General features: G+C 54.0%; 1 protein-coding gene across 5 annotated transcripts; it reads left to right on the top strand.

Moving 5' to 3' along the window:
* The first annotated feature begins 3,179 nt into the window (after positions 1-3,179).
* LSR (lipolysis stimulated lipoprotein receptor) lies at positions 3,180-21,362 on the top strand. Of its 5 annotated transcripts, XM_025367656.1 has the most exons (10): positions 3,180-3,923; positions 5,121-5,465; positions 12,747-12,866; positions 15,426-15,482; positions 16,007-16,153; positions 19,740-19,913; positions 20,060-20,119; positions 20,217-20,348; positions 20,508-21,130; positions 21,221-21,362. In XM_025367656.1, the coding sequence occupies exons 1-10, from the start codon at positions 3,815-3,817 to the stop codon at positions 21,254-21,256; spliced, it is 1,803 nt and encodes a 600-aa protein (XP_025223441.1). In that variant the 5' UTR covers positions 3,180-3,814; the 3' UTR covers positions 21,257-21,362. The 5 variants fall into 5 exon arrangements, with proteins under 5 accessions (XP_025223441.1, XP_025223443.1, XP_025223442.1 ...); XM_025367658.1 differs by lacking the exon at positions 15,426-15,482 and having other exon boundaries at positions 20,220-20,348; XM_025367657.1 differs by lacking the exon at positions 15,426-15,482.
* The last annotated feature ends 816 nt before the right edge of the window (positions 21,363-22,178 follow it).

Raw genomic sequence — 22,178 nt, 5'->3', positions numbered from 1 at the left:
TCTAAATAAATGGCAAGATGTGTTCATGGATAGAAAGACTTAACGTTAAGATGTCAATACTACTCAAAACAATCTACAGATTCAACACAACGCTGACCAAAATTCCAACATCTTTTTCCAAAGAAATGGAAGCAGATCCTCAAATTAATATGGAGTTTTAAGGGGTCCCCAATAACCAAAACAATACTGAAAAAAAAATAAAGTTGGAGGGCTCACACTTCCCAACTGTGAACTTACTACAAAGCTACAGTAATTAAAACATATGGTACTTGCATAAGGATAGGCATATAGATCAATGAAATAGAATGCAGAACCCAGAAACAAACCCTCACACATATGATTAATTGATTTTTGACAAGGAAGCCAAGACCACTTAATGGGAAAAGGACAGTGTTTTCAACAAATGGTAGAGGGAAAACTGAATATCCACGTGCAAAAAAATGAAGTTGGACCCTTCTACCACATACCAAAATTAAAATGGCTCAGGCTGGGTGCAGTGGCTCACGTCTGTAATCCCAGCACTTTGAGAGGCCAAGGTGGGCGGATCACTTGAGTTCAGGAGTTCGAGACCAGCCTGGCTAACATGGTGAAATCCCATCTCTACTAAAAATACAAAAATTAAATTAGCCCTGTGTGGTGGCACGCACCTGCAATCCCAGATACTTGGGAGGCTGAGGCACAAGAATTGGTTGAACCCGGGAGGCGGAGGTTGTAGTAAGCAGAGATCACACCACTGCACTCAAGCCTGGGTGACAAAGTGAGACTCCGTCTCAAAAAATAAAACAAAATAAAATAAAATGGTTCAAAGACTCAATTTAAGAGTTAAAACTATAAAACTCTTAGATGAAAATATTGTTGAAATCTTCATCACATTGAACTTGGCAACAATTGCATAAATAGGAGACCAAAAGTACAAGGAAGAAAAAATAGTAGGTAAATTGAACTTCATTAAATTAAGAACTTTTGTGCACCAAAGGACACTATCAAGAAAGTGAAAAAACCTGGAGAATGGAAGAAAATATTTGCAAATCATATATCTAACAAGGGATTAATATCCAAAGTATATATAGAACTCCTACAACTTGACAACAAAAAAACAACCCAGTTCAAAAATGGACAAAGTACTTGAATAGACACTTCTTCAAAGAAGATATACTAATGGACAATAAATTCGTGAAAATATGCTCAACATCATTAGTCACTGGGGAAATGCAGATTACAACCACAATGAAATGCCACTTCACACACTAACCAGGATGGCTATAATCAAGAAAATGGATAATAAGTTTTGGTAGGGATGTGGAGAAATTGGAATCCTCCATGTATTGCTGGTGGGAATGTAAAATAGTGCAGCCACTGGGCAAAACAGTTTGGCAGTTCCTCAAAAGGTTAAAAATAGAACTACCAAGTCACCCAGCAATTCCATTGCTAGGCATATATTCAAAAGAAATGAAAGCAGATATTTGTACACCAGTGTTCACAGCTGCACCATTTACAATAGTCAAAAGGTAGGAACAACCTATGTCCATCCACAAATGAATGGATAAATAAAACGTAGCATATACATACAATGGTACACTAGTTCGCTGTAAAAAGAAATTTTGATCTTACTTCATGCTACAAGACTTTGACATACTACAACATGGATGGACCTTGAAAACATTATTCTTTAAGCAATAAACTAGACACAGGACAAATGTTAGACGATTCCACTTGTATGAGGCATCTAGAATGGGCAATTTAATAAGCAAAGTAGAATAGAAATTACTAGGGGCAAGGGTAGCGGGTAATGCGGAGTTATTGTTTAATGGGCACAGAGTTTATGTTGGGGGTGTTACAGTTTCGGGGATAAAGAGTGGTGACTGGTACAGGACATTGTGAATGTACTTTTTTTTTTTTTTTTTTTGAGACGGAGTCTCGCTCTGTCGCCCAGGCTGGAGTGCAGTGGCGGGATCTCAGCTCACTGCAAGCTCCGCCTCCCGGGTTCACGCCATTCTCTTGCCTCAGCCTCCCGAGTAGCTGGGACTATAGGCGCCCGCCACCTCGCCCGGCTAGTTTTTTGTATTTCTTAATAGAGACGGGGTTTCACCGTGTTAGCCAGGATGGTCTCGATCTCCTGACCTCGTGATCCGCCCGTCTCGGCCTCCCAAAGTGCTGGGATTACAGGCTTGAGCCACCGCGCCCGGCCGCGTGAATGTACTTAATGCCATTGGATTTTACACTTAAAATGGTTAAAACGATAAATATTATAGTTTGCATATTTTATCATAAAAACATTTTTTAAAATGATGAAGGAACGTGAACGGGTTGAAATTTTATAAAAAGTGGCCAGGGAAGGTGTCACTGCCAAAGTGTCCTACCGGAGGAGGAAGTTCATGTGGACATCTGCGGGAAGGGTGTTCTGGCAGAGGGAGTAGCACGGGCGATGGCTCTGAGGACTGTGAGAAGCATACTTGGAAACAGCGAGGAGGCCAGGGTGTCTGAAGCTGAGTAAGCCAGAGAGTGGGAGGAGGTGAGATAAGAGAGGGAAGGTCAGTTTCTGCTGAGAGTGAGGAGGAGCCACAGGCGGGTTGTGAGCAGGTGGACGTCAACTGGCTTGAGTGTTAATAGGGCCAGTAAAACAAAGCACGCATGGGTACCGAAACCAGCCAGTGACCAGTTGGCAACTTGGGGGAGTCTAACGCGAGGAAGCGCCCAGGGTTCCCCCAGGATGCGCTTCCCCTCGCCGCCACCTGGAGACAGCAGAGTCGCGCCCAGCGCTGCGCAGGCTGATCGCCGCGCCGCGCCCCGGACCTCGCTTGCAGGTGGCTAGTCCCGGGAATTCCTACGCGGAAACCGGTCCCAGGCCCAGCGCCTTCGCTCGGCCCCTTTAAGAGCCAGAATTTCCGGAAGGCTGACCTGGGGCTAGGGATGCCCAGGGGCCGAACCACAAGTTGGGAACGGGTAGGGGAGGTGGCGAAAACTTCCGAAGTGGAATTCCAACTTTTCCTGGGCCTGATTCCCCTCGGGCATCCCTGAGGGGGCAGAGCTTCCCTTCCGGGGACTTCAGAGGGTTCCTCAGGTCATCTAACTGGGAGACACAGGGGGCCTGAAGCGCCCCCCTCCACCCGGTCCGGACGAACCCCAGTGGAAGTGGAAAAGTCAGGCGCCACCGACAAGCCTCTCCCCGCCAGGACTTTGCTTAGACTCGCTCCTCCCGGCAGGGCGCACCTAGGCGGGTCCATCGCCCGCCGGGGAGAGGGGTGTGGGTAGGGAGGGAACAGGTGCGCTGCGGGTCCTGCCCTATCTCAACAGGTGAATCGCTCCAAGTGGGTCTCGGTTTCGTGGATCTCGGTGCGCTTAGTTTGGCCGGAGCAGATGGGGGCCGGACGGGACCTGTGGTCCGCAGGCGCCCTCCCAGCGGGCCAGTCACTTGGTTCGGGCCCTGGGGGCCGGAGCGCACCTGGGTCAGCCCACTTCCGGGGAGGGAGGCAGAGGAACCCCTCCCCGCCACTCACCCCCAAGCCCAGCCCTCGGCTCCCACCCTTGTGTACCTGGGCCGAACCATTCACCGGAGCGCGCAGCGGGTGGAGTGTGGCTCGGAGAACCGCGGCGGGTCAAGCACCTTTCTTCCCCATATCTGAAAGCGTGCCCTTTGTCCACCTCGTTTACGTTCATTAAAACTTCTAGAACGCAGCAGGATGGACTTGTTGTAGGGACAAGGAACGGAAGTGGGAAGGGGAGGAGCGTGCACCCCTCCTGGCCTTGGTGCGCCCCGCGCCCCCTAAGATACTTTGGAAGGGACGCGCGGGCCGGACGCGCCCAGACGGCCGTGATGGCGCTGGTGGCCGGCGGGCTCTCTAGAGGGCTGGGCTCCCACCCGGCCGCCCCAGGCCGGGACGCGGTAGTCTTCATGTGGCTCCTGCTTAGCACCTGGTTCACAGGTACGGGGCACGGGGCCCCTGACGCTGCGGAACGGCGGAGGGCACCGTAGAGGGGGATGGATGGAGTTGGAGGCGGCGGGGGCGCCTAGGGCGCGGGAAGCGGGAGGTCTCAGAGGCTGGGTCCTTACGATCCCCTGGGTCTTGGGCGATCTATTGCGTGCCGGAGTGAGAGGAATTCCCCATCCGTGCCTGGGAGCGCTCCCCCCGCCCTTATCTGGGAGATAGCAGGAAGTGAAACTCCCTGGACGGTAAGACCCGGAGCGGCAGGGAGAATGGAACTCTTTGTGGGGAGGGAGTGGAGGACCGCCCGATCACTAGGAAAAGAAAAGCCGGGATGGAGCTTGGGCGCACCCGGGGTTTTCTAAGTGTTGGAGTAACGGGGAGAGGGCACGGGAGGCCTGGATCAGACGCTTCCTAGAGGAACAGAGACGAAGGAACAATGCCCAGGCCTCGGGTGGGTGTGGGACTAGGGACTTCCCATCCCCCGCACCCCACCCACCTCCCGCGGGTTCCGGATTATACGTGCGTAAGAGTCTGATGGGGTGGATTTACGGACTTGAAACCGACTTCTGCTGGCAGGCTTTCACCAGGATGGGATGTTTGGGTAGTGATGAGGTCTTTCAGCAGACGCTTTTGGTGAAGTCATTTGAAATTACTTTAGAGTAGGGTGAGGTGGTGGGAGGCTGATGGAGATATTGTGGGGGCTTTAGTCCCTCCATGGCAAAGCAGTTCAGGCAAACAACTCTGTGGTTTTCCCTCCAAATTCAAAAGACCCCGGATAACCTGGAATCCTTGGTAGTCGGTTTTGAAGTGGGGCCTTGGGCGCTGGGGGCATTGACATGGCCAGTTGGGCTTGCCTGCCCAGGCCACACAGAGGCCCCTTGCTGTGGGTGAATGGCAAAGGGAAGAGGAGACTGGTGTGATTCAGAGGCCACAGGCTGGGAAGAGGGACGGCGGATGAGTCCAAGGAAACTGGTTGTGTCACCGTGCACCTGCCACTTCAGCCCCACGGGTCTATAAAATGGGCATGATTATCCTGCCTACCTCACTGGTCCTGGCGATTAAGGAACAATGTGTGCCAGGCACTCTGTAAGTAAGCCACACACTTGCAAGTGTCAAGCTGGTGACAGGTGGCGTTCCTGTTGAAACACCTCCCTGAGCTCACAGCAACCCCTGCTTCTCTCCTCTTGCCCTCAGCCCCTGCCAGGGCCATCCAGGTGACCGTGTCCGACCCCTACCACGTGGTGATCCTCTTCCAGCCCGTGACCCTACCCTGTACCTACCAGATGACCTCGACCCCCACGCAACCCATCGTCATCTGGAAGTACAAGTCTTTCTGCCGGGACCGCATCGCTGATGCCTTCTCCCCAGCCAGCGTCGACAACCAGCTCAATGTCCAGCTGGCAGCCGGGAACCCAGGCTACAACCCCTACGTCGAGTGCCAGGACAGCGTGCGCACCGTCAGGGTCGTGGCCACCAAGCAGGGCAACGCTGTGACTCTGGGAGATTACTACCAGGGTCGGAGGATTACCATCACCGGAAGTATGTTGGGCGGGGCAGGGGGATGAGGCTGGGCTTGCCCGGGTGGTGGGGCTGGCATCCTTGTACTGGACCTGGAGTCCCCATCTGAAAGCTCTTGAGTGCCAGTGTCTGAAAGGACCAATGAAGGGAACAATTCTTTTTTTTTTTTTTTTGAGATGGAGTCTTGCTCTGGACTCCAGGCTTCCAGGCTTCCAGGCTTCCAGGCTGGAGTGCAGTGGTGTGATCTCGGCTCACTGCAACCTCCACCTCCCAGGTTCAAGCAATTCTCCTGCCTCAGCCTCCAGAGTAACTGGGACTGCAGGCATGTACCACCACGCCCAGCTAATTTTTATATTTTTAGTAGAGATGGGGTTTTAGCATGTTGGCCAGGCTAGTCTCAAACTCCTGACCTCAAATGAACTGCCCGCCTTGGCCTCCCAGAGTGCTGGGAGACACCATACCCGGCCTAAAGGGAGCAATTCTATTCTACTATTCTTCCTTCTGCTAATCCTTCCATTCCTTAATTTAATAACGAAGATTTTTTGAGTACCTGTCATATACCAGGTGCTGTTCTGGGCCCTGGGAATACAGCTATTAACAAAATCATCAGGCCGGGCACGGTGGCTCACGCCTGTAATCCCAGCACTTTGGGAGGCCGAGACGGACGGATCACGAGGTCAGGAGATCGAGACCATCCTGGCTAACACGGTGAAACCCCGTCTCTATTAAAAATACAAAAAATTAGCCGGGCGCAGTGGTGGGCGCCTGTAGTCCAGCTACTCAGGAGGCTGAGGCAGGAGAATGGCGTGAACCTGGGAGGTGGAGCTTGCAGTGAGCCAAGACTGCGCCACTGCACTCCAGCCTGGGGCACAGAGCGAGACTCCCTCTCAAAAAAAAAAAAAAAAAAAAAAAATCATCAAACTGTTTCCCTCGTGGAGCCCACATTGCAGTGAGAGAGACAAACACAACACACTCCCAAGTGCTTGAAGATAAAGAAAACTAGGTAATGGAGAGAGGAGGCCAGGGTTCTATAATCATATTAATAACACGATCAGTAAGAAGTAAAATTTATCTTAAGTAACAACTTATAAAGGGTCTACTGTGTGCTAAGCTCCCATCCAGCTTCCCAAGGATTAACTCAGACCACATAGTATTTGAATAGATTCTATTATTGTCATCTCACAGAGGCCCAGAGAGAGAAAGTGACCTGCCTAGTGTCACATCGCTGGTAAAGGGGCTGGGATTCTAACTCGGCCACTTCGGGTCTAGTGGCCAAGTTCCTAATCCCTTTGCTTGCCTAGGGTGGTCCACAGAACTCAAGAGGAGGTGGCAGGAGTGAACTGCAGGGGCAAGAGAGCTTAATGGAGAAAGCCTACGACGTGCTAGGAACTGCACACACTTTCTCCCATTGAGAGAGAAAGCTGAGGCACAGAGAGGTTACCTTGTTCAAATGGGCGCATAGGAAGTCAAAGTCTGGAGCTGGGGTTTGAACCCAGGCAGCTCTGAGAACCCTTGTTCTTAACTGTAGTGCTGCCTTCTGATAGGATGTGTCTATTGGGACTAAGTAAAGGGCAGTCATTCATTCATTCATTTGGTATTTATCAAGCATCTACTATGTGTCATTGGTGCTGGGGATAGAGGTGATTGGGGTGGCTGGTTTCTGTCCTCAAGGAGATGACTTGAACCTGGAAGGTGGAGGTTGCCGTGAGCCAAGACTGCGCCACTGCACTCCAGCCTGGCCAACAGAGTGAGACCCCGTCGCAAAAAAAAAAAAAAAAAAAGAAGAAAGAAAAGAAAATAGCACTGGGTGATGTGCTACATGGAGTGACTTGGGCTGTGAATATGATTTGAGGAGGGCCTGGGCCTGGGCCCTACAGAACCTAGAAGACAGAGAGGAAGGGGAGGGGCAGGGTGCCAGGGATGAGGGCTCATCTACCTCATGTCTTAGTGTGTGTTCACTGTCTTAAACAAGCATTTAAAGTTGGGCATGGGGCAGAAGGGGGAAGGGAGCATCCCTTTGCAGACCCCACGAAGCCAGGAACTGGAGCACATTCTGCTAGAGGATCGATGGGAAGCAGGGTTCCAGGGGCTGAGCCCGTGTCAGTTCTGTTTCAGAGGACGCACCAGGCTTGCTTGCCCTGGATTTCTGTGGGCCGCTCAGCCATGAGCATCCTACTGTTACTGAGGTCACAGAGCTTCTTAGGCCCCCTCCCCTCTAACCCAGGGATTGTGCCTGCCTGGACTGGGCATGACTGCTCAGCTCCTGCCAGGACAAGCCAAATACTGAGGGTGCTTCCTCTGCTGGGCACAAAAGTCCAGGATGACCCCCCCAGGCTCTGTCTGGGGAAAGGGGCCCTGCATGCTTCAGGGGCCTCACAGGCCTGGGTCTTTCAAACCACCCCCACCTGGGCCCGTGTTTGATCAAGGCCCTGAGTGTAAACATCCATTGTGTGTGTGTCCTTTATCAGGAAAACCCATAGCCAAAGGAGCTTCCTCCGTTTCAGCTTTGAGGATGGGGAAAAGTGGACTCCCCATGGTGTTCCTAGGGTCACCCACTGTGCTGCTTATTATTATTATTTTTTTTTCTGTCGCCCAGGCTGGAGTGCAGTGGTGTGATCTCAGCTTACTGCAACCTCTGCCTCCCAGGTTCAAGCGATTCTCCTGCCTCAGCCTCCGGAGTAGCTGGGATTATGGGTGCACATCACTACACCTGGCTAATTTTTGTATCTTTTTGGTAGAGATGGGATTTTGCCATGTTAGTCAGGCTGGTCTCAAAATCCTGACCTCAGGTGATCTGCCTGCCTTGGCCCCCCAAAGTTCTGGGATTACAGATGTGAGCCACCATCCCCGGCCTATCCTGGTTTCAAAAGTGAAAATAGTCCTGGGTGAACTAGGAGGCCGTCCACTCCAGGCGTCCCTCAGGTCAGGTGGCTCATGCCCTGCTTCATCCTTTCATGCTTTGGGTGATAGACCAGCACCTGGACAGGAGGCCCTGTTCCACCTCCTCAGGCTCCTTGGGGTCCAAGTGCCCCCAACTCCAGCGGCACTGCAGCAGAGAGCCCATGGGACCTCTGAAATCATGAAGGTCACCTTTGCAGTGTATAAAGAAGGAACCAGAGATTGGAGATGTGGAGGAGGCCTGGCTGCTGTTCCCCCTGGAGACCTGGCATCTCCTCCCCTAACCTAAAACAATGAAAGCAATGCTCAGCCCGGGTGAGATCAGCGCCAGCCCAGGACCAGGAACAGGGTACGCCCTGCAGGAAGAAGGTGCGCCCAGGCCTTAGGATGGATCAAAAGAAGCCAGAAAACTATATTTTTTGTGGGTTTTGAAAACGTCAGACAGGTCAAATAAAACACAGTGAGGTCCAGCCTTGGCCTATGAGATGCCAGATTTCAACCCCTGGCCTATAAGATCCATTTGCTATGTCAGGGGGTTCCTGTCCACGTCTTTTGCTTACAGCAGGGACCAGCTCTTGAGCTCCATTGTTGGAGAGGCATAGTCAGGGTCTCATTTGAAGACACTGGTGGCTCATGCCTATAATCCCAGCACTTTGGGAGGCTGAGGCAGGAGGATTGCTTGAGGACAGGAGTTGGGAGAACAGCCCGGGCAACACAGTGAGATCCAGGCACTACAAAAAATAAATTAGTGGGGCATGATGGTGCACCCTGGTGATTCCAGCTACTCTAGAGATGGGAAGATTGCTTGAGCCCAGGAGTTCGAGGCTGCAGTGACCCATGATCGCACCACTGCACTCCAGCCTGGGCGACAAAGCTAGGCCCTCTCAGAAAAGATACAGGTGGAAAAATGATGGACGAAGAGGGCATTGTGGCAAACCTGGAGGATTTAGGAGAACCTAGTTTAGAATTCTATGAGGATTCAATGAAAGAATGTGTGCAGAGGGGCCTAGCACATAGTAAGAGCTCAATAAATGGTGGGGACACAGGGCAGTGGCTCACGCCTGTAAAATCCCAGCACTTTGGGAGGCCGAGGCAGGTGGATCACTTGACAGTGGCTTAGATGCCTGATCATTAGGGGAAGTCGTGTCCTCAACCCCTTCACATCTGCTCTGAAGGTCGCCATATCCGGAAGCCTCCCTGGCCTCCTTGTTTAAAATGGCACAGCCCCCACTCCATGCCTGGCACTCTCTGTCTGCTGTCCCTGATTCGTTTTCTCCATACAGCTTATCTTTGTCTGATATGTGACATAGTTACATTTTTTATTTGTCTTTCTTTCTCAGTTGGAATCTGAGCTCTGGAAGGACAAGGGCAAGGATTTATAACTCAAAGGTTCTGGGCTTAGGCCTCTTTACACTCTTGATTTTGAGGTTAATTAAGAGCTCAGGCCTAGCGAAGTGGCTCATGCCTGGAATCCCAGCACTTTGGGAGGCCCAGGCGGGCAGATCACTTGAGGTCAGGAGTTCCAGATCAGCCTGGCCCACATAGTGAAAGCTCTGTCTCTACTAAAAATATAAAAATTAGCCAGTTAGGGTGGCAGGCGCCTATAATCCCAGCTACTCAAGAGGCTGAGGCAGGAGAATCGCTTGAACGCAGGAGGCGGAGGCTGCAGTGAGCCAAGATCGCGCCATTGCACTCCAGCCTGAGCAACAGAGCGAGACTCCATCTCAAAAAATAATAATAATAATAATAAGAGCTCAAAGAGTTTGTTTTCAAAGGTAGCAGACTGAGAAAAGTTTACAAAATAGTTTAAATGACAACTCATTATAGATTAACATAAATAAAATAATTTTTATGAAAAACAATCATTTTCTGAAAGCAGACAAAATATTGTGAATGAGAAGGTGGCATGGTTTTATTGTTTTGCAAGTCTCTGAAGCCATGCTGGATAGAAGAGCCTGGCTTCTCAAAGCTGCTTCAGTCTGCTGTGATGTCTATCGTATGTCACGTAGCCTCTGGAAAACTCCAGTTAGTATTGTTGGGAAAATAACTTTGACCTCAGGGTCTCCTGAAAATGTCTTGGGGAACCCCAGGGTCTAGAGGCTGCAGTTTGAGAACTGTTGCTATGGTATAGCAGGTGTCTCAAATACTGCCTAGAGCATAGGTGGCACTCAGTAATTATTGTTGAAGAATGAATGAATGAATGAATGAATGAAATATGTCTTTGAATCCAGCCATGTGCCCAGAATGACAGGACAGATGACAAAAGCTAAGGGACTTTAGCATGACGGGAGAGGGGGTTCATTTTTGTTTTTGTTTTTTTTGCGATGGAGTCTCGCTCTGTTGCCCAGGCTGGAGTGCAGTGGTGCGATCTCAGCTCACTGCAACCTCTGCCTCCTGGGTTCAAGTGATTCGCCTGACTCAGCCTCCTGAGTAGCTGGGACTACAGGCACGCACCACCATGCCTGGCTAATTTTTTACATTTTTGGTAGAGATAGGGTTTTACCATGTGGGCCAGGCTGGTCTGGAACTCCTGACCTCAAGTGATCCACCCGCCTCAGCCTCCCAGAGCGTTGGGATTACAGGTGTAAGCCACCGTGTCCGGCCAAGAGGGTGTTCATTTCTACTCCTGGCCAGGTATAGTGTCAGGCATTGGGGACCCAGCAGTGACAGACAGGGCTGTGCCTTGTGGAGCCCACATTTTCACCAGGCAAGGGATGGTCGGCCCCTAAGCTGGGAGATAGACTTCACCAGTTGGTTGGGGGAGCTGTGGGAGAAGCCCAGCCCATTGGGGGACAGTGCGAATCTAGAGCCAAGGCGATGGCAGGGGTGAGGCTGGCATGGTAGCTAGAGACCATGTTGTGCCAAGGGCCTTGGGGACTGTGGGACCTTAGGGAAGGCGTCTGGAATGCTGTAGCGAGACACCGTTGCAAGGAGAATTTTTCTGTAGACAGGAGACCTTCCTTGTGAAGAAGGAAGAAGGCAAGGGTTCTTTCATTCCTGGGAGTGCCAGGCGCTGTGGACTGGCATGCGTGGTTGCTGCCATCACAGAGCTGTCGTGCAGGAGGGCAGCGCGTCCTTGGGAAGGTGGCAGGCAGGTCAGGCTGGCAGGAAAGAGGCTGGGAAGCTGAGGGCGTTTCCTGCCCGAGATGCCCAGTGTAGCGTACTTCTCTCCCCACTGGCCTAAGGCGGAGTTGCCTGGTAGGTGCCCGCGTCCCACCTTGGTGAAAGGCTGAAGGTATTTAACTAATTAGGGCCTGAGGAACAGAGAGGAAACAGGATGTGCCAAAACACTTTGATGGTTGGCAGAGTTAACAGGCTCCTTGTCTGCAGCTGCTTCAGACATGAGCGTCCCCAAGCCCTGGGCCTGACCTAGAATGTGGGGATGGAAGGGGAGGGGAGGGACCAAGGCCCTGGGAGGGTAAGTCTCTCTCCCCCACACAGACGCACCCACTCCTTATGGGTGCCTGGGCATCTCCTGGTACCTAGAATCTGGACTGTTTATTTCCACACCCATCCCTGGGGTGTACACTAGGCCCTGTGGGTGGCAGTTCACATCAGGGGAGTTCAGACTTTGGATCTGAGAGGTGGTTCAGAGATGGCTGGAAGTTGAGAAGCACAGACTGCTGGGTGTGATGGCTCACGCCTGTAATCCCAGTGCTTTGGGAGGTGAGGTGGGTACGTCACCTGAGGTCAGGAGTTCAAAACTAGCTTGGTCAACATGGCGAAACCCCATCTGTACTAAAAATGCAAAAATTAGCCGGCATAGTGGCAGGTGCCTGTAATCCCAGCTACATGGGAGGCTGACACAGGAGAATCGCTTGAATCTAGGAGGCGGAGATTGCAGTAAGCCAAGATTGGATCGTGCCATTGCACGCCAGCCTGGGCAGCAAAAGCGAAACTCTGATTCAAACAAAAAAAGAGAGCTGGGTGTGGTGGAGTGTGCCTGTAGTCCCAACTACTCAGGAGACTGAGGTGGGAGGATTGCTTGAGTCTGGGAGGTTGAAGCCGCAGTGAGCTATAATTACATCACTGCACTACAGCCAGGGCCACAGAGTGAGACCCTGTCTCGAAAGAAAAAAAAAACCAACCTCAGGCTCTGAGGGCACCATTACTGCTCTACACTGAAGAGCTGTGCAGCTTTTCTAGACCCGATATGTCATCCACAAAACAGGAGTGATAATGGCCCTGCCTCACAGACTTCTTGTAGTAGCCGAGGTGTTTCGAACGGGGCGTAAAAGGCCGCATGCCATTGGTAGGAATCTTTGCATATGCATTTGATCATCTTCAGCCTGCCCAGCCCACCGCTTGCCCCCTCCTGGATGTGCTGGGAAGGGGGCTCTGGCCCTCATGGGGTTAGGTGCCCCGGCCTCTAAGGTGCCCTCACGCCTTTTCATCCTGACCCAGATGCTGACCTGACCTTTGACCAGACGGCGTGGGGGGACAGCGGTGTGTATTACTGCTCTGTGGTCTCAGCCCAGGACCTCCAGGGGAACAATGAGGCCTACGCAGAGCTCATCGTCCTTGGTGAGTGGGCCTGGGAAGGGGGAGGCGTGGCCTTTCCTTTTGTCCGCTTCTGTTCTGTCTGTCCTCCCCCGTGTCCGCCCTCTGCCCTCCAGCTTACCCTCTAGGCTCTGTCGCCTGCTCTGCTCTCCCCCAGGCTCTGCCAGTCACTTAGGCCCCCCTGTGCCCTGCACCCCAGGCAGGGACCACTGGCCCACGGTGCCTCCAATCAGCCAAGCCAAACTAAGAGTGGAGAGAATTGGTGACTCTGCCTCTTCAAAGTCTCATTTAAAGAAAAAATCCAGACTTGGGGTCCGGGTGCAGTAGTTTATGCCTGTAATCCCAGCACTTTGGGAGGTGGAGGCGGGGGAATCACTTGAGGCTAGGAGTTCGAGAACAGCCTAGCCAACATGGCAAAATCCCGTCTCTACAAAAAACATAAAAGCCAGGCGTGGTGGTGCACATGCCTGTAATCCCAGTTACTCAGAAGGCTGAGGCATGAGGATTGCTTGAACCCGGGAGGCAGAGGTTGCAGTGAGCCAAGATCACGCCACTGCACTCACTCCAGCCTGGCCGACAAAGCAAGACTCCGTCCCAAAAAAAAAAAAAAAAAAAAAAATCCAGACATGGTCAGAGTCCATGGGCAGTGAATGAGGACAGTTGATGGTGTGCAAAATTGACCCACCTCCTGCTACATCCCCAAGGCCTCATCTCACCTGAGTCCCTCGCTAAAGCACAGTGGCTTTGCCGTGTGCCCCGCTGGGATGGCGCTGCATGGCACACACAGAGAGTGTGTGAGTGCAGCTGAAACGAAGCTGATTCCAGACACCCAGGGGCAGGGTGGGGTGTCTGTGTGGCTGGGAGGCCTCCCTACATGTTAGGGGGATGCTGCCATCTGCCAGGTGCCCTGCTGTAAGCCAACACACGGAGTCTCGTGTGGCATGTGCTCTGCAGGAGTGACGCCGCTGGGCTGTACACTGCCATCTTCACATGTGTGAGTGAGCACGTGACTGGGGAGTACTTGGGCTGCAAGACAGAGTTCATGTGTGGGGGACGGAACACGTGCACCAGTGACCCAGGAACCTCTTCGTGTTCTTTGGTAAAATGCACCATTTGCATCAGCAGTTCCCAAAATTTAGTCTCCGGGTCTGTTTACACTCTAAAAAAATTATCGAGGGTCTCCAAGAGCTTTTGTTTGTTCCTGTGGGTTTTATGTCTATATGTTGCTTAATATATTAGGAATTAAAATGGGGAAATTTTTCAAGCCCAAGATACACAAGCAAGACTGGGCAACATGGCAAGACCCTGACTCTACAAAAAATTTTAAAATTAACAGGCGTGGTGGCATGCACCTGTGGGCCCAGCTTCTTGGGAGGCTGAGGCAGGAGTATCGCTTGTGCCCAGGAGGTCAAGGCTGCAGTGAGCCGTGCTTATGCTACTGCACTCTAGCATGGGTGACAGAGACCCTGGCTCAAGAAAAACACACACACACAAGCATATAGTCCATTAGGCATCAGGGCGATGATGACTTTGGGGAGCCTGGGAAACTCCACTGGACATTCATGGGAGAACAAGTGAAGAAGACAAATAACATCTTAGTGCTTTTCTAAAAATACTTCTTCTGGCCTTGTGGACAGGACCATGCTTTGAGAGCCGTGACTGACATGCCTCTGTCCTGTTGCGAGGGCCTACGGTGCCAAGTGCATGAGCTCTGGGGAGGGCTTCATGGGTGCAGAACTGGGCCTGTGGAGGCCCCTCAGACACAATGCTGGTGGGGCTCAGAGCTCCAGGGGGCACTCGAGGGAAGATAAGAACCTGGTCTGAGATGCGCGAATGTGATAGTGCCTGAGTAGAGATGGAGACCCTGTGGGCCCCAGAACCAGGACTGTGTATGACTTTCATATGTGGGCATTTTTGCTTCAATGGGTCCCTTCCTGTTTTAAAACAAAAATTTGTGATTATGTTCTCACAAAGACAGTTTATTACTATATATTCAGTGTTTTTTTTTTTCAGATTTGTAAAGTAAAATTAAACCATTTCAGCCAGGTGTGGTGGCACGTGCCTGTAGCCCTAGCTACTTACTCCGGAGGCTGAGGTGGGAGGATCGCCTGAGCCCAGGAGGTTGAGGCTGCAGTGAGCCATGATCGCACCCCTGCACTCCAGACTGGGCGACAGAGCTGAGATCCTGTCTGTCTCTTTATTTCGTGGGCCCTAGGGCACTGTGCCTGCTGGAACAGGACATCCCTATCACCGTGCTTGGAGCCCTTTGGGGTGCTAAAACCTATGAATGAGGAAAACTTAGGGTGCCCAAGCTGAGGTAGAGCCCTCAGAACCCCCTGGGATTTGTGTTGGAGCCCTCGTGGCATGAGACACAGGTGGATTATGCAGTGGGAATTTCTTTCCTATGAGCACCCACATGTGGGCGGGTGGAGGGCAGGAGCCATGCGCTAGGGCTTCAGTCCTCAGCCCCTCCCCACTTCAGGGCACACCTTCCACTTGGCCAGCCTGGAACTGGGCTTTTGGGGGCGGCGCAGCCTGGGCTGGCTCTGGCCAGCATAATCTATTTCTCTTTTGTCCCTCCAGGGAGGACCTCAGGGGTGGCTGAGCTCTTACCTGGTTTTCAGGCGGGGCCCATGGAAGGTACGGGGGGTGGATCCTGTGTTGGGCTTCTGAGGAGCTCCCACACATCACCTACTGCTTCTGACTCTAGTTAGTATCCCCTTCCCCACTAAACCCTGCTCACTGTGGACCCCTCACTAACCTGGCCTGACTGTGGCTCTGAGGCATCTAGTGGCCTGGGCTGGGCTGGGCTGAGGAGAGCCGAGGTGCAGGCCGGGGCTCTGTGACTGGCACCTGCGGTGCTCTTGAGGGCGTGGCGTCTGGACAGCTGGCTCTCTTTGGTCTGGGGGCTGCAGTCTGCCTCTTGTTTTCTGCCTTGTGTATTTGCACCTGCGGGAGGGCCCTAACTGGGGACTGGCCGGGATGGTAGAATGGGGAGTGTGCCATGCCCAGCCTCTGGCACAAAGAATCCAGCCAGGGCTGCAGGTTCCTTGGTGAGCTTTGCAAATAGTCGCCGACCTCAGTGCTGGTTGCGCACCGTGTGCCCCTGCTGTGCCCTGTTTCCTCCCAAGCCTCCGGGCTCAGGGCCTGTTCTCTCTTTGCAGACTGGCTCTTCGTGGTTGTGGTGTGCCTGGCTGCCTTCCTCGTCTTCCTCCTCCTGGGCATCTGCTGGTGCCAGTGCTGCCCACACACTTGCTGCTGCTACGTCAGGTGCCCCTGCTGCCCAGACAAGTGCTGCTGCCCTGAGGCCCGTAAGTGCCCTGCTCATGGCCACCCTGGTTCGGGCAACATCCTGAGTCTGAGGGAAGGAGTTGGCCATCCACCTGCCCCCAGGACAGTGGCATTGGTCTGGAGGGTGTGAATTTAGCAAGTGGGGAGAAAGGAGGCTGAGGAGGGTCTGCTGCTTTAGATTGTCATTTACTTCCTCCAACTTTCAGTTTCTTTTTATGTATGTTGTTTTTTTCTTTTGTAAGTATAATCCATACACATGGTAAAAATGTTCAACGGTACAAGATACTATTCACATGAAAGTAAAGCCCTCTTAAAAAACCAAATCTTGGCCAGGCCCAGAGATTACGCCTGTAATCCCAGCACTTTGGGAGGCCAAGACGAGCGGATCACTTGAGGTCGGGAGTTCCAGATCAGCCTGGCCAACATGGTAAAACCCCGTTCTCTACTAAAAATACAAAAATTAGCTGGGCATGGTGGTGTTCGCCTGTAATCCCAGCTACTCAAGAGACTGAGGCATGAGAATCGCTTGAACCCAGGAAGTGGAGGTTGCAGTGAGCTGAGATCACGCCACTGCACTCCAGCCTGGGCGACAGAGTGAGACTGTCCCAAAAAAAAAAAGAAAAAAGAAAACAAATCTTCAGTGAAAAAGGTAAGAAACCAAACAAGGTTTACAACACTACATGATTTAAGCAAAAAAAATTTTTTTTTATTTAGAGAAAGGGTCTCACTGTCATCCAGGCAGTGCAGTAGTGCGATCATAGCTCACCGCAGCCTCCAACTCCTGGGTTTAAGCAATCCTCCTGCCTCAGCCTCTACAGCAGCTGGGACTGTAGACACACATCACCATGCCCAGCTAATTTTTTGATTGTTGTTTTTTGTAGAGACGGGGTCTCAGTATGTTGCCCAGCCTGATCTCAAACTCAGCCTCAGGTGATCCTCCCAAGTCAGCCTCCCCAAAGTGCTGGGATTACAGGCATGTGCCATCATGCTAGCCAATTTTTAAAATTTTTTTGTAGAGACAGGGTCTTGCTATGTTGCCCAGGCTGGTCTTAAACTCTTGACCTCAAGTGATCCTGCTTCAGGCTCCCAAAGTGATGGGATTACAGGCATGAGCTACCACACCTGGCCTTAAACTTAAGCAATTATTTTGAGACATTTTCACTTTGTCGCCCAGGCTGGACTGAAGTGGTGCGATCTCGGCTTACTGCAACCTCCGCCCCCCGGGTTTAAGCTATTCTCCTGCCTCAGCCTCCTGAGTAGCTGGGATATAGCATCTGCCACCACGCCTAATTTTTGTATTTTCAGTAGAGACAGGGTTTCGCCATGTTGGCCAGGCTGGTCTCGAACTCCTGACCCCAGGCAATCCGCCCTGCCCCACCCCCACCTTGGCTTCCCAAAGTGCTAGGATTACAGGCATGAGCCACTGTGCCTGGCCAAATTTAAGCAAATTTTTGAAAACATATCCACAGGAATGCTGCACATTTTGCCCAGTTACTACGTCTAGGGTCATATCTAGCACACCAGCATGGGTACTGTGGAGAGCTGGGACTGGCTGTGGGACTAGAGCTAAAGGGGAAGTAAGCAAACCAAGCAGGGGAAGGTAAGAGAAGACAGAAGAGAGAGAGAGACCTAACTCTATGAGAGGAGTCAGACATGTGCAATTGAAAAAGACTTGCTCCTGCCTCTCTTCTGTGAATGTTTGTGAATATCCCAACGGGACACTTTCACAGAGGAGCTGATAGACGTGGTCACAGCCATCAGCCCCGGGACACCAGGCCACAGCGTGTACACTAAGTGGCACTGATGGACACTTCAGCATCCCTGCAACTGCTGTCCCATTTCCCCTCCTCGGGGACCACAGCTGTTGCCAGTCCTTGGTTTCCTTCAGGAGGGTGTCTGGGTAGACTAGCCTTTCTGCACAGTCCAAGACACATGAACAGTGAAGTATCAGGCAATCCTTGCAAGCGTGGGCAGGTGGAGAGCTGAGGCCTGCTTGACACCTTCCTGCTCAGAAGCCCAGTGAGCAGTTTCCCTCCCTAAAGCTCAGTGTCGTCCCCTGTGAAATGGGGCTTATGGCAAAGCTCACCGCTCTGGGTGCGTTTGGGGATTCGGTGAGCTCATGTGCACGCCATTGAGCATGGGACCTGATCTATATAAAATATTCTACGTCTGCCAGCTGCTGGGCACTGCCACTCTCAGCCTCGGTAGTGACTGAGGGCCAGGGCACCAGTCAGATCCCTGGTGCACACACAGTGACCCCAGAGAAGCAGCCTTCCCTCTCTGAGTCCTGTTTCCTTCTGTTAGGTCCCCACTTCATGGGGTGTTGTGGGTATTAAGGAAGTCACTGGCTAATTTTATAGTCATTGAAGTCAGTGGTGTGCAACCTGGTTCCTCAAAGGATCGCTTTCCTGAAAAAATTCCACTGCTTCCTGGAGGCTTATGCAGGCCATTTCATCCCCCGCCTCTTGTCGTGTTTAGCTGACAGCTTTTTGCCCAGGCAGTGAGTGTTAGGTCCATTTCACAGATGGGCTGCAACCAAGTTTGCAGTGAACCCACTAAGACCAGAGCTAGGGCCAGGACTGTAAATGCTGGTCCCAACACCACATTTCCTCCATCTGGAGACCCTGTTACCCCAACCTGGCACCCCATTAACTCTCTGGCAGAGGCCCTGTTACATCTGCTGCTGCCACAGCCTCTGCCACTGATGAAGTTGCAGGCTGCCTGCGCTAATGAATGGGCTTCCTCTAGGCTGTGCACTTAGCCTTCTGCTTCCAAACCAAATCAGAGGTGAGGCACCCTCTCTGGGCCCATCTCTTTCCTCCATTTACCTGTTGGGGTCCCAGGGAGGAAGCCACTTGCCTAGGGCCCAGGAACTTTGCAAGCGTCTTGCCCTAGGGAGGAGGATCTTACCTCGAGCTGTCAAGCCTAGACCCTGACAGGGCAGGTAGGAATGGGTGCAGTCCATGAGTTAGAAACACTGGAGGAGACACTGCTGCTTGGCCAGGGCAGGCAAGTTAACTCCTGAGGCTCCTGCCATTGCATCTCCGTCTGGAAGGTGACCAGGTGGGCAGGATGCACGTCTCCCAGATGACTCATTTTTTCTAGAGCAGGGGCTTGGCCGCCAAAGAGGATACATGATTTTGGCTTGTGGGGACAGTGGTGGACGCAGCACCTGGGCTTTATATAAAGGGGCAGCTTTGTTGCCCTGTAAACACACAGACCGTGGGTGGCCACTTCTTCCAGTAAGTTAGCTGGGGAGTTGGAAGTTTAGGTAAAACCTTTTGATTGGCAAACGTTGGCAAATCACCATACTGTTAAATGAAACATTGTCCTGCCACCCTGGGGCCGTGGGCTGCCTGTGTGCACCCTCTGAAAAACCACACAGGAAGTGGGGTGGGGTCTCTGTGAAGCTGGTGTCCTCCAACCTCAGGGATGCTGCAGAAATGGAATGAAGACCAGCAGGGACTCAAATGCCCACGGAAGCTCTACAGTGGAGAGGGCGGCTTGGGAAGGAGGTCCAGGCCCAGGTCCCTCTGAAAGCCAATGGGTATGGGGCAGCCTGGCTCCTGCCCCACCCGCCTTCTCATGTTCATTGTGTCCTCACAGTGTATGCCGCCGGCAAAGCAGCCACCTCAGGTGTTCCCAGCATCTATGCCCCCAGCACCTATGCCCACCTGTCTCCCGCCAAGACCCCGCCCCCACCAACTGTGATTCCCATGGGCCCTGCCTACAACGGGTACCCTGGAGGGTACCCTGGGGACCTCGACAGGAGTAGCTCAGGTGAGGCTGGGGGAAGCAGGAACAGCTGGTGGGGGTGTGCTGGGCATCTGGACACTGAGGGGCAGGGGCTGGAAGGAAGAGGGTCTTGGGAGCTGAGGAGGGGCTCTGCTCCTGGTGAGCAGCAACTGACAGCCACTCTCTCCCAGCTGGTGGCCAAGGTTCCTACGTACCCCTGCTTCGGGACACAGACAGCAGTGTGGCCTCTGGTGAGAATCCATCATCCCAAAGTTGGATGTGCCTGTAAGCGGGAGGGCTGGGCCAGGATCCATCCTCCCAAACCGACCACCACCACCCTGTCCTTAGAAGTCCGCAGTGGCTACAGGATTCAGGCCAGCCAGCAAGACGACTCCATGCGGGTCCTGTACTACATGGAGAAGGAGCTGGCCAATTTCGACCCTTCTCGACCTGGCCCCCCCAATGGCCGTGTGGAGCGGGGTGAGCAGGAGCCTTGGGGTCTGAGGGCTTTTAAGCTGGGGGGGGGGGAGGGGGGAAGCATGTCTCCCTGATACCTGCCCCAGGGACTCTTGGTGCAAACCCTGGACCTGGGCAAACCTGGGCTCCTCCAGTAGTCAGTGACACCCCGCTTCCCTGCAGCCATGAGTGAAGTCACCTCCCTCCATGAGGACGACTGGCGATCTCGGCCTCCCCGGGGCCCTGCCCTCACCCCGATCCGGGATGAGGAGTGGGGTAGCCACTCCCCCCGGAGTCCCAGGGGATGGGACCCAGAGACCCCCAGGGAGCAGGCAGGCGGGGGCTGGCGGGCCAGGCGGCCCCGGGCCCGCTCCGTGGACGCCCTGGACGACCTCACCCCGCCAAGCTCCGCCGAGTCAGGGAGCAGGTCTCCCCCGAGTAGTGGTGGGAGGAGAGGCCGGGCCTACATGCCCCCGCGGAGCCGCAGCCGGGACGACCTCTATGACCAAGAAGACTCGAGAGACTTCCCACGCTCCCGGGACCCTCACTACGACGACATCAGGTCTCGGGAGCGCCTCCCTGCCGACCCCAGGTCCCACTACCACCGTACCCAGGACCCTCGGGACAACGGCTCCAGGTCCGGGGACCCCCCCTATGATGGGCGGCTACTGGAGGAGGCCGTGAGGAAGAAGGGGTCGGGGGAGAGACGGAGACCCTACAAGGAGGAAGAGGCCTACTATCCGCCCGCGCCGCCCCCGTACTCGGAGACCGACTCGCAGGCGTCCCGCGAGCGCAGGCTCAAGAAGGTGAGGGCCGCCCTCCCTGGCGTCCAGATCGTCCCTGGGTCCCCAGCCGGTCCCCGCGGCTCATACCCTTTCTTCCTTTCTTCCTTGCAGAACCTGGCCCTGAGTCGGGAAAGTTTAGTCGTCTGATCTGACGTTTTCTACGTAGCTTTTGTATTGTTTTTTTTTAATTTGAAGGAACACTGATGAAGCCCTGCCATGCCCCTCCCGAGTCTAATAAAACGTATAATCACAAGCTCTCGAGAGAACCATTTGTTCAGCCGCGTAGGGCGGGGAACGGGGACTGCTCCCGTGTGTGTCTGTAAAGCCCCGCGTCCCGGCGGCGCCGGAGTCCCGGGCCGGGAAGGAGAGACCCAGCCTGGCCGGCCCGCGCCCGCGCCGCCGGCCGGAGAACGTGCCCCGCCGCGCAGCCGCCGCCCGCCTGCGTGCGCGCCCCAGCCCCGCCCAGGCGTGCGCATGCGCCCCGGTCCTCCGCCTTCGCGCTCCGCAGGCCGACTGCCGGGAGCGCGCGCGCGCGCCCCTCTCCCATTCCAGCCCATCCCCCCACCCCCCACCGACCTACTTTACTGTCTCCAAACTCGGGCAGCCCACCTGGCCCCCGGCGACCCGAGCCCCTGCTCCGGGTTCCCCGACGTTCCATCCGGACCCTCGTTTCACCCGGGCGGCGCGCGGCGACCTCGCGCCCCGCGGAGCCCCGGGCCTGCGCGCGCCCGCCCGCCCCCGGAGACAGCCAGCGCGCGCGCTCCCGGGCCGCCTCCCCCAGCGCGCGTCCGCCCCGGGCTCGCGCCTCCGCCGCCGCCGCCGCCGCCGCCGCGCGCGCGCAGCTCAAGTAAAGGAGGAAAAAAAAAAGGGGGAAAAATAGAAAGCGGCGGCGGCTGCAGCAGCGATCCGCCGCCGGACTGGGCCAGGCCGGGCGGCGGCCGCGCGAGCCGGCGATCCAGGGCACCGGCGGCGGCCAGCCAGGGCGGGCCGTGTTCAAAAAAAAAAGTCGCGGCGGCGGCGGCTGCTCAGGGAAGGAGGCCCGAGGGCCGCGTGCAGCGGGCGGGCGGGC

Source organism: Theropithecus gelada, chromosome 19 (assembly GCF_003255815.1).
Source record: "Theropithecus gelada isolate Dixy chromosome 19, Tgel_1.0, whole genome shotgun sequence".
NCBI classification, from domain to species: domain Eukaryota; kingdom Metazoa; phylum Chordata; class Mammalia; order Primates; family Cercopithecidae; genus Theropithecus; species Theropithecus gelada.
The sequence above is the reverse complement of the archived record's forward strand: the minus strand, read 5'-3'. Positions and strand labels throughout refer to the sequence as shown.